The sequence below is a fragment of the Nothoprocta perdicaria genome, unplaced genomic scaffold (genome assembly GCF_003342845.1).
Source record: "Nothoprocta perdicaria isolate Ctin4 unplaced genomic scaffold, notPer1 scaffold_23, whole genome shotgun sequence".
In the NCBI taxonomy this organism is placed as follows: Eukaryota; Metazoa; Chordata; class Aves; order Tinamiformes; family Tinamidae; genus Nothoprocta; species Nothoprocta perdicaria.
In genome coordinates this window covers 1,511,318-1,523,940 of record NW_020455455.1, presented here as the reverse complement: position 1 = coordinate 1,523,940, position 12,623 = coordinate 1,511,318, and the positions used below count along the sequence as shown (strand labels likewise).

The following is a 12,623-nucleotide window of genomic DNA, read 5'->3' as shown; positions in this document are numbered from 1 at the left end:
CTCCTCACAGGCTTCAGGGACACTGAACCCTTCTGCATTATGCTTTTTTATTATTATCAGGAAGAGCATATATGTATCTGTAATTGATTTGCTGATTTTATTTCAACTCTCTTTGGAAATGTATTGGCTGTCATAGGTATGCACATTACCACATTACCGTCGTTTTAAAATTCTTCACTCTGTCCTTATTTAGTTATGTGACCTCATCACTGAAGTGCATGAGGTATTTTGTAGTCTTGTTTGTGTTAAGGGTGTATGACAAGACCAAATTGATTAGTGCGTTGTTTATGAAGGTAAAATAGGAACCTCTGATTTTGCTTTTTGAATTTTATTTATGATTTTTGATGTCTTATAAACAGTATTATGCTGCATTTTTCCATCTGTTGTTTTCTCTCTCTCTTTTTTTTACCTTTTTTCTTTTCCAGGGTAAATCATTGTGGGTTTTGTGTGTTGGAAGTATGGAATCAATCTCTATGCTGGGAAGTCCCAAGAACCACAATGAAACTTTTTTACCAAATGTTGCCAATGGCATCAAGGACGCCAGTAAGATCACAATAGGTATCATTGGAAGTGGAGACTTTGCCAAGTCGTTGACCATTAGGCTCATCAGATGTGGGTACCACGTGGTCGTGGGAAGCAGAAACCCAAAGCTTGCTGCCGAGTTCTTTCCTCATGTGGTTGATGTCACTCATCATGAAGATGCAGTAACAAAAACAAACATAATTTTTATAGCCATACACAGAGAACATTATGCCTCTTTGTGGGACCTTAAGCATTTACTTGTTGGTAAAATTCTGGTTGATGTCAGCAACAACACAAGAGTAAACCAGTATGCAGACTCCAATGCGGAGTACTTGGCGTCACTTTTTCCAGATTCCCTGATTGTCAAAGGGTTCAATGTTGTTTCAGCTTGGTCACTGCAGTTAGGACCAAAGGATGCCAGCAGACAGGTAAAAACTGTGTTTGTATTAACTTCATGTCCTTATAAGATGGAAGTGATGGGAACTGGCTCATGTAAGCAGTCAGAACTTGTGAGATTCAACTTGCCTGACTTGATCTATCAAAAATATTGGGTCTTTGGTCTGAGTTTCAATTGTAAAAGAGTTGCACATAGAGTGGCCCAAATTGTCTTCTGGGATGGCTGTCTTTAAAAGTTATGAAGGAAATGTAGAAGTATGAGTTTAGACTAGACATCTGACTTTCAGATGATGATAATTAGAGGAGATGAATGGAGTTTTAATGTCTTCCGTAGGAAATATGTTAATTTTTATTCCTAAACTCTAAGCAAGGATGGAGGCTTTCCAATGAAGGTGTTGATTGACATGGTTGAAACTGTTGAAAGAGATGCACAGATCTGAGGATCCTAATGCCAGGTCTTGGGAGATAAGCAATTTTTATAAATGTGTGCGTCCAATGTAAGTAACAGTAAAGAGAATGAAAGGCATTATTTAATATTGCATATTTTATAATGATCCAAGATAATAAATATGAAGAAGAAAAAAAAATGAGAAGGAGGCACATATGTTTCTAAGTGATCTGGTCCAGGATTACTTGGGAACATCGTGTTCAAATGCCTTCCCAGTACATCTTCAAATTCACCCCATGTATATAAAAAGCAGCTTTGTGTTTTTCATGCTTTGCTGGGGTGGGACATAGAACTTAAGCCTGTGCAGGAACCAGTGTGCATGAGAAGATGTAACAGGACTCCAGGAGACTAAATAGAGTTTTCTGGCATACCAGGTGGATTTTAAATGGAACACGTTTGGTATGGGATTAGTATGATTATAAAACAACCCCACTGCACTCTTTTTAACCTCTTTCAGCAAAGAACTACACTGTAAATAAGCAACTTCCATGAAAGCTGATCATGTTTGCTCTGATGATCAGAAGTCAGTGAGGGGCAAACTACCATAATGCAAATTTCTAAAGGGAGCACACTTCTTTCACTATGTAATAAGCTGATCTTTAGAAGAAGTTCTTATTTGTCTGCTAGTTTTGTTTCATTTTGTCTTTTCTGTTAAATAGATTCCATTTTTGTGGAAGTCTGGATGGTGAAATGAAGCTAGGATTATTGTACACAGAGTCTACACAGTTCTCTGCTTTGTGTCCTGTTGAAGGTAGAGCTGCTTTAGGGTCATCAGGCAAGGTTCCTTAGGAGAGACTGTTGTACTTCAGAGGCTCATTTTTTGCTTCCATTTCTCAATTTTATTATATCATCTGTGATAACAATGTATAGATAATGTATGATAACAATGCGTAGTTTCAGCTGTAGTGCCATAGTTTGGCCCTCTGAAGCTTTTGCCTGTTTGTTTTGTCTTTAAGCCTGTTTCTCCGGATACAAACAATTCCCTTTTCCAACAGGTCTATATATGCAGTAACCACGTTGCAGCTCGCCAGCAGATCATGGAGCTTGCCCGGCAGCTCGGATTTATTCCAATTGATTTGGGGGCACTGTCGTCTTCCAGGGAGATTGAAAACTTACCTCTGCGACTGTTCACACTGTGGAAGGGACCTGTAGTGATTGCCATTAGCTTGGCAACGTTTTTCTTCGTCTACTCCTTCATCCGAGATATAATCCACCCCTTTGTGAGAAATCAGCAGAGTGACTTTTACAAGATCCCCATTGAGATCGTGAACAAGACGCTACCAATTGTTGCTATCACTTTACTCTCTCTGGTGTATTTATCTGGACTTATTGCAGCTGCTTATCAGCTTTCCTACGGCACTAAGTACAGGCGTTTCCCACCTTGGCTGGAGAGCTGGCTGCAATGCCGAAAGCAGCTCGGCCTGCTCAGCTTTTTTTTTGCCACGGTGCACGTGGCCTACAGCCTGTGCTTGCCCATGCGGAGATCGGAGCGATACTTGTTCCTCAACATGGCATATCAACAGGTAAACTGATCCTTACCCGTTAACACAAGCCAAGAATGCACCAGTTGCCTTCATGGGACTCATGAATACAGTATGTTTGGGGTTATCTTATGCATAGCTAGTGCTTAGTAAGCTGGAAGAGGGAAAAAACCTGCTTGCCTCACATGGAGCAAGCTGCAACGATGTTTGTCCAGTGAGAGAAATCAAGGAGGTGCTCTACTTAAATTCCTGGTAGAAATATACAGAAATAGCATGTAGGATGGATAGGAAAAGAGCAAGATGTGAGAAAACATTTGATTTTCTGAGATGTCTTTCTCTATATTTATTCTTAAGGTAGCGGGGGTGTATGTATGGGTGCAAGCTGAAACACAGGAGGTTCCATCTCCAGGTGAGGAGGAACTTCCTCACTGTGAGGGTGCCAGAGCCCTGGAACAGGCTGCCCAGAGAGGTTGTGGAGTCTCCTTCCCTGGAGGTCTTCAAAACCCGCCTGGATGCCGCCCTGTGCCCCGTGCTCTGGGTGTCCCTGCTGGAGCGGGAAGGTTGGACTAGATGATCTCTAGAGGTCCCTTCCAACCTTGAAGATTCTGTGATTCTGTATATCATCAATGTGTTACGACATGTAATATGCTATTGTATCAAATGTGTGAAGACAAGTGTGGAGAAAGTGGTAAGAGTAGATGATGTGCACAAATACACCTATGTTTAAGAAATACAGATTCTGCTACTCTGTAACTTTTCAGACCAGAAATATTTTATTCATTAGAAATGCTGTGAATGTCATCTATTACAGGCAGCAGACATTGACTCATACTTCCCAGGAGCTGTTGGTCTTGCATAACACTGAAACCATCTCCAGCAAAGCTATTCTGCTGTAAAGAAGGGTTTGCTGCTCTTCTCTGTCAGTGAGATAGTTTATTGTCATCTCTAAAGTGACATAAAAAAGGGCAATGCCTCTTGGCATGAAAAAAAATGCTGGAAAGAGAGATGGAACAGAAAAAAAAAGCAAATTAAGGAAGTCAGATCTTAATAATGGAACAAATTAAAGGGGATGGAGCGCACAAATTCTAAAAGAAAGGATTGGCATGAAAAATTGAAAGGCAGAGAGAGCAAACCTATAAAGGACAGGCAGCAAGTGTTGTTCACACTTAGCAGAGGACTTGCTGATACTTTCATTAAGAAATGATCATGTTTTTAATAACGTTATAGAAATCTGACTTGCTAATATTTGTAGTGAGCCACTTCAAGGAGCTGTCATAATTCACCTGAAAATGGAAAAAAAAAAAAAAATTGATTATTCAAGCATCTTAACTGTTAAAGATTTCTGTTTGTGTTTTCTCTCACAAAGCTTTTCAGGCAGAGCGATCCCAGAACTATCTGTTGTCAAGAATGAAAGAGTCAAAATAACTTGGACTCAGCATAAGGACCTGAAGCAATAACAGGAAATGATTAAAAGCTATTTCTAAATGTAACAAGTTAGAGACAAATTGCAGATTTCCCCAGTATATGGTGTACAATATAAGTTGCTAAAGTCCGAAAAACACAGATACTTTCCTACAATATATAGGAACATAGAGATTTATGTATTTTTCTAAAATAATTTATATGTCTAGTACATAATGCTACATTTTCTTCTACCTACTCATCTAAGAGTCTCTGTCTAGCATATTTTTAATATAACAAGAGCTAATACCAGCTGTAACGAAATAGCTATTTGTCTCCAGGACGTAAATAAATCCCTGAAATATCTGCCCCTATTCTATATTTGTCCTACAACTGTAAGCTTTTCTCAGCCAAAAAAATCTTGTTGATGTTTTTACTATTCTGGAGAATAAGGACTACCTTTCTGCTTCTTCATCAGGTTCATGCAAATGTTGAAAATTCCTGGAATGAGGAAGAAGTGTGGAGAATAGAAATGTATATCTCCTTTGGAATAATGAGTCTCGGACTGCTGTCTTTGCTGGCAGTAACTTCGATCCCTTCAGTAAACAGTGCCTTAAACTGGAGGGAGTTCAGTTTTATTCAGGTGTGTTACTTTTTAAATAAGAGGGGGTTTTGTTGCTAATAAGAATTCATTTTAGTAGTTATTATTATGCTGAAAAGCACTTTGCAACATGATGAGAGCCTGTTGGTTGTCCCCTCCTGTGGTAAGTTAATAAAAACAACATCCTTACTCAGCAGATATATCAGTGAATACATATTAAGCATTTCAGGAGTGACAGAACAGAAATTCTGTTTCTTACTGTTGTTGGTCTTAAAGAACCTACACAGCTAAGACCAAATAAGCAGGATTTTTATCTTTTCCATTGTTAGAGTTCAATGTTAAATTCAAGTTAGAAGAATTCGAATTAACCTACCAAAGGAATTGTAGCTTTGCTTATTAAAAGCAGTGGCTGTCTTCTAGTCTGAGCATTCATTTTACTGCCCTTCTTTCACAGATAAATACCTGTTACAGACAGACGTAGACAGCATAAAATACTGAGAAATAGAGGAGGTAAATAATAAATAACATTTGCTTTCCAAGAGCATTGCTGTTATTTTTAAGTAGCAGTCATTGATAGGAAATGTCATTAGGATTTAGTCTTGTGATAAAATCCGTAAGCGTGTATGTGGGGGTCTGGGTGCAGTGACTTTGATTTTGTGGGAGGAATTTTGGGCTCAGTATTTTAGTCTTAAATCTATTTCTATGATTAAGGTCTTTAGGACATATCCACCATAATGGAACTTCCTAGTTTTTGTTCTTGTTATTATTGACTAATTCCTGCCTTCACAACACAAGCATTCACTTCACATCTGAGGGCTTGAGCTGAGTTTCATCATTTTAAAGGAAGCGATGGAGAACACCATTTCTCTACAGCTGCCAGAGGTGTTCTGTCTGTGAACTAATACTTCGCCTTCTCATAGAGTTTCTGTTGGTGGAAGGCTCCAGCTATACCTAAAAAAAAAAAAAAGATTTCAGTGTTCCCATGATGGAACTAGTTATTCTCACCCTGTTTGGGCCTTCAAACAGTGTAAATAGACATTTTTTACCATTACAACATCCCTGTCCATCAGATCTCTCTGTGGGGTGATTATAGTACTGCTGCTCTGCGACCTAAAATCTTAGTGCAAATGAAAAAAATATATCCTCATGAGAGAGGTGATGCCAGCCATGAGTTCCTTAAGAATGTGTAGTGTTCCTTAAGAAAATACTACATATTTATCTTATTTTTCCTTACCCGAATTTTCAGATTTGGGTCTTGTCTTGTGCAACTTGGCCAGAAGTGCCCTTGTGGACAGATTATCATGTAATGCTTGGGTTTTGACTGTGCTGTATTTACTGCAGTTATTTGCTCTGTAATTAAAACCCACATAGTGCCAACTGTAAATAATTAGCAACTTTAAGGAATCATTTCTCAACATTTTGAGGAGTTTAATGGGCAACAAGATATTCTCACTGGAAGTATGTTGCTGTTGAAACCAGATGATGTGTTAGAGAGAACTTGCATAGGTATTTTACAGTTACCTTCCAAAAAAAGAGGGGAAAAAAAAGGTAAAAAAAAAAATAAGTGAAAAGAGCTTGCACTTCACTACAAGCATCATTACCCTCAGTGTGCCAGTATAACAAATAAAATATCATGATATATTGCCTTTGATATTTTTCCTCAGTGCAGGATCTGAGTGAGGGCCCTGCCACTTCTTGCTTTGGTTTGGACAGACCTCTAATAAGAATCCCACAGAGTAGGACCTGTATCCTATAGAGGAACCCTAGTTGTGAATGTTGTTGTCTAGAGATCACCATTGATTTTGACATTCCCAGTCTTTTGGGAGTTGGCTACATCTTAATTAGCCTGGGTTTTGACGACACAATGGCAGCAGCTCCAAAAATTCCATCCAACTCAACCGAAGGAAAAAGTCTTTAAGAAAAAAGCAACGAAGGCCAACACATTCTAGGAGAGTATGGATATGAAGAAACAGATGTAAGAACAGTGACGCCAAAGGAAGGAACTGTGTTAGCTCTACCAAAGGCTAGTTCTTAGAGTTGCTGCAGTATAGAGCTGACCTCTACATCAAACAAATAGTTTGCTATTTCCTCATGAATCATAGAGAAATGCTCATAATATCCAGTGGAGGGGGGGTCACACAACCAGACGGGCATGAACAGTTTGCTGAAGAGGAGATCCTAGAGGGTGGAAACATTGCGTAAAGCTCTGCAGGCATCTTAACATGACCCGGAGCTGGAGCTCACTGAGGAAGGAGGCAGGGAAGAAGCTAAGGCTGATAAATCAATTCATCAGTTTTATTAAACTTCACTTCAATGCTGCTCTTTTTCTCTTCAAAATATAGTTGGATAAGGAATGAAGATGGACATGGGGAAGGAATAAAGGAGAATTCATATTTTGTCAGAGCAGGCAGAGTTTTTACTAGCATAAACCAACTCATCATAAACAGAAAAAGACATTTATTGAAAACAGTCCTTTCAGTGTTCACATAAAATACATGGAGAATGGAAAATGTTAGCAAGCAATCCGGCACCTGGTCTTTCAGTCTTTAACTGCTATTAGTTGAACTGTAAGTATAAAATGTAAACAAAAACAACTACTGCTTTGGTTTTCCAATCCAAGAGTTCAAATCCAAACCACACCATTCAGTGACAGTGGCCAAAGCAGACCCGCTTTGAAACTTTAGCTTTATGTTTATTAGCCAAATCGGTCAGGGTGACACTGCCATTTGCACAGTAGAAAGCAGATCTTTTTAATAGATATTCCTTGTGTGTGTTAGCACAAAGTCTTTGGAGCCTATATTATTAGAGCTTTGCCCTCACACATCTTTTGGAAGGGCTGCTCTGCCTTGTTCTGCACACTAGGGCAGAATGTTTCCCCCCAGAGTAAGGAAGCCGTGAGGCCTGGCTGTTTGGCAGATTTGAGTAAGATTCCAGTCAGAATTGCTACAGCCTGCTTGTATGTTTAGCAATATCCTGTTGCTGGAGAAATCTGGAGCTCACGTCATATAAACGTAGGCTTTAGAAAATGCCTTTTGTGTGTATATGTTATTTGAAACTACTCAGCCGTTGTGAAGATAAGAATCCCTGGTGCAGATATGTCCCACTTAGTGTATCTCTCTATATATGTGCATCTTCTGTTAACATTTTGTGGAGTTTTCTTCCTTTCCCACTATACCCACTTCCTTTTATTTATTTTGTATTTTATTTTTTTCCTCCTTCAAACAATGCCAGTTTGTCAAGTTTCTCAGTGGCCTTGGCGGGGAATCTCCCATGTTGGCTAGAAAAACTTAACTTTGATCAGGAAGGAAAAGAAACAAAACATGGAAGACTGAGAGAAGATCGAAAGGATTTGGAGAGTTGGGAGAAATAGGAAATGTGCTAGTCAAGTTTTCAGGCAACGCAGTATTATGGAAGATTAGGAAACAAAGAAACCAAAGATGCTCTTCCCCTCTTCCCAGCAGCCATTGTAGAGCCGAGGCAGAGGGTTCCCAAGACCTGCAGCTGAACCTGCAACTCTCACTCACCCACTGAGCGGGTGTTTACCAGGCGAGGAGCAGTATTCCTTGCATATCAGAGCCGTAGCTGCTCTCACCTTCACTCTTCTAGTGCTAAACTGACTGTTTTCTAGCAAGTAATAACTTCCACAGAGCAGACATCTTCTGTTTCTCAATAATCAAAATATCTTTCAGATATTTTGGGTCTTTTCAAATAACCATTTCAGAATGTGGCTTCCTGCACCTACTGCTAGCCAAGATTTGTAGTGCAATTCAGTGCTACCAAATGGTTTTATTTTTACTGTTCAGCTGCCCAAGAATGTCTTTTCCTGTACTGGCTGGTAACTTTCTATGCAAACACAGTCAGTTCTTCAAGCTCCTGGTTTCACTGCTGCACAGCTATTGCCACAGTCTTTGAGCATCTGCAGACACAGAAAAATCAAGTGCCAACTCTTTAAAAAAGAAGACACTAAAGTCTGTCAGTTGGCTCAGTCTCCACACTGGAGGTGACAAGGCATCAGAAAAGCCAAAACAAGGCACTGCTGTGTCTTTAAAAAAATCAGTGGGCAATAGGAGTTTGCATAGCCAAAGGGACAGAAGTGAATCCAACCTCCAGGTCCAGCAGATTGTATGTGCTGTGCACTGTAAGTGCAGGCTGCTGCTCTGCAGTGCCCTGCTGTGCTACTGACACAGCCTCTTTTGGTAAGTTCTTGCTTAACTAGCAAAGGCAGCCAATTTGGGATGTACTTCTGGAAAAGTCATTGTCAGAAGCTGTAAGCTGAGATAAATGCTCTTAATGGACCTTCTTGGTGCTGATCTGGCCTGTCTAAACATACTAGAGTGCAAAATGCAAAGTGGCGTGGAGAATATCCTTTTTCCAGCTAAGTAGTGTTTTAATGTGGAAAGTACAGCACAGAAATAAGGTGACAGAGACAATTTAGAGCCTATTACAAGAAAATGCTGACAGCAGCTTCTTCGAGGAGTGTCTGCTGTGAGTTTTTAAGATGTGAGTGGTTGAAATGGGCTGGTACATACTGGCACTTCATGTGCCAGCACTGCAGAGAAGCATAGAGCAGCTTTCCACAGTTAAAAAGTAGAACTGAATGGAGGTGCATCACGTGTATTTTTTCTTGTACCATACTCTTATTTCTACCTTCTAGAGTTTCGTTTTGATGATTAGATACAAAAGTATATATAAATATTATGTCAAAGTCATAGTTTTCAGGAGAAGCATAAATAAGTGTAAATGAAGTTGTAGAAAAGGCTGGAAAGGGTCTGTTAGCATTTTCCATCCTGATTCTTTTTTCCAAGTATTGTTATAGTTCACATCTGTAAGTTTGATAAAGAAATGAGTGATATGATTCACTTCCCTTTGCCTGTTGGCTGTGTTCTAACAGCAGTAACTTCAGGTCAGTCAAACCAGCAAAAGTCTGAAATAATATATTGGAACATTAAGTACAGTATCATGGATAGTATCATTTGCCTTCTGAATTTCTTGCCAGAGTTTACATTCAGATATCACCTATCCTGATTATATTCACAAATAATTGTCTTAGATTTTGTTCCTTCGTATTTTTGGAAGCAAAATGTTGTTTTTAACTAAATCTTGCAGCATTTCTGCAACATACCAACATCACTTGAAAGCAGTGGCAAAAATAACGCATAAATGCCAACATGTTAAAAAAAAGGCACCAATCTGCAGACCTTAATAAAAGTATTTTTCCTTTTTGTACCATGACATACATATATGTAAATCAATTCAAATAATTTTAGCTCAAACATTTGCCAATCCCTGGAAACTGGCTAATTGTGAAGCAGGAAGAATTAATTCTTTCACAAATTATTATAGCTCCTTAGGCTATATTTTTCTTAATGAAGACAAAAAGAGGACATGTCTTTGCCTCTCTAGTTTTACTGAAATTAAAGTAAATCTTAGCAGCCAGTTGTCTTTTATAATTTTCATCCCCTGTGTTTACATGATTTCCTACAAATGTTCCCTAAACCAAGTTAAATATTATTTCAGTTTTGGTGGAAAAGTGTTTGTCTTCATTTGATTAATGTCGGAATTCCAAGCACAATGGTAATTTTAACTATAGCTGAGGAAAATAAAGGCCAATAAATATAAATTTATGTCTGCAGAACAATATTATTACAGGGCACTTTCAAGGAGAAAGTCACAGAAGAGGTGAGTGCCTCCTCTTAGCACTACCTGCTCTCACATGCTGCAGATTATGTGTAAAGGGGTTGTCTGCAGAGTGTTGTGGGAACCTTGTACTTGAAGTTTCATCCATGATAAAACTTCATCATTGCCTTGTGCCATTGTGCCCCAATTTTGGTTCTGGGCAAAACAATTCCCATAGCCTAGATGCTCCCATTAACCAGTTGGCAGCAACTGATGGAGAAAGGTAAGGGATCATTTCTGCCAACTGCAAGCGAGTGAGTGTGGGCCATTGTGGGGACAAAGCAAAATACAGCTCTTGGAGCAATGAAAATCTGCGCTGATAACCCCACATCTCTTCCTTCAGAGGTGCATTACTCCATAACAGCAGACATTCTTGCAAAACAATCTACCCCCATGGTTATAAAGAAAATGCAGGGAATTAATTTTGAATAACAACTACTCTTAACACTTGTTCCAGTAATTTGACTGAAGTTGTTATTTGTTTACATATGTGTCCTATAGTTGACTTCCATTACTTARAATTTGGAAAAACAGCTTCTTTGTTTCAGTTTTGTTTAAGGGCTATGGATGCTGTCAGGGATCTATGGTAAATCAGGGCATTGCAGAGCCCTTAATTTTCAGGGCGTTGGAACTTAAGACTGCATGTTCCTACTTTGAGGTGTAGAAAAGAGACTTTAACATGAAGTCTAGTAAAACTATTACAATAGTTTATTAGAGTTTTCTGATTAAGGATCAAGTTTTACTATCTCTTTTTTTCCTCCCTTTTTCTCCCCTTTCTCAAAGTCTACACTTGGATACGTTGCTCTTCTTATAAGTACTTTCCATGTACTGATTTACGGGTGGAAAAGAGCCTTTGAAGAAGAATACTACAGATTTTATACACCACCAAATTTTGTTCTTGCCCTTGTTCTGCCTTCCATTGTAATTCTAGGTAAGATCATTTTACTTTTGCCATGTGTAAGCAGAAAACTGAGGAGAATTAGAAGAGGATGGGAGAAGAGCCATATCATAGAAGAAGCAAGTTGTTCTATTCCACATCTCTCCCCAGAAAGGATTACTGTGATGTGATGACTAGTATTTCTTTGCACTGCTGTAGATTGTTGGGTTTTTTTTTTTCTTTTTCTGTTTTGTTTTGGGTTTTTTTTTTTTTTTGGTATTAAACTTAAATTTTCAGGAAGCTCCTGAAAGTCCTGGACAAGCTCCTCAATCAAGCTATGAGAAATTTATAACAAAATAACGACTACTTTAGATAACTACAAAAATATTTTTGTTTAAACTATAGAGGGCAGATGATAATGAAGTCAGWATTTTTAATGCTCTTTTGCACAGTTTTATCACAAAAATATTTTATTATAACCATACTTTCCTGATATGCTTTCATGATATTTCTTTGACTTCAGAGCATGTGTGCCAAAGTGCTATTTATTAATAGCACATTTTCTGGGAAGTGTTTCCTTTATTAAACCACACTTTTTGGTTAATGAGCTCAGAATATGGACTGAAAGAGATAATAATTCAGGAAATAGCCAGGTTTTGAAACAACAAAATAATTTGTAATGATGTATTGCACATGTACAGTATATTTATTTTTGTGTGGCTTTATAGCATTCCATGATTTGAATATGTAAAAAAAATCACTTCTGGTCTAATTATGCATCTTGTAACTAAAATATATTATGCTAACAAAGTTTTTATTTTTCAAAGCATCACATAATCTTTTTAGACCTTCAACATCTCTTTATTTTCACGTGTGTCGTAAAGAAAAATTCAAAAGTATATTATACAAGTGTCACAAGACTTGCAGGTACAAGCAACTAATTTTGCTCTTAGAATGATTTGGAAATGCCAGCATATATTTTAAAACAAAAGAATTCTGCAACAGCAAAAATCTATTCTCACTGTGAAACTTCCAGTACCTTGATACAACAGGGAAGCATCACAACATTCATGCTCTTTATGTTTCTACATTGGAGTTTCAGTTATTGTATGTGAAGTTCCCAGAGTCTATCTTAAAATCTTAGTATTTTTTTGTGCAAGTACAATCTTCTATTTTTATATAAAGTCTTACTTTTACAACATTTAACTGTGGGGATACRCC

The 12,623-nt window shown here is 38.3% G+C and overlaps 1 protein-coding gene across 1 annotated transcript; it reads left to right on the top strand.

Annotated features, from left to right (window-relative positions):
• Positions 1 to 450: 450 nt before the first annotated feature.
• Positions 451 to 11,645, top strand: STEAP2 (STEAP2 metalloreductase). The gene is made up of 4 exons (XM_026039422.1): positions 451 to 950; positions 2,362 to 2,889; positions 4,727 to 4,891; positions 11,309 to 11,645. The coding sequence occupies exons 1-4, from the start codon at positions 459 to 461 to the stop codon at positions 11,591 to 11,593; spliced, it is 1,470 nt and encodes a 489-aa protein (XP_025895207.1). The 5' UTR covers positions 451 to 458; the 3' UTR covers positions 11,594 to 11,645.
• Positions 11,646 to 12,623: the final 978 nt, after the last annotated feature.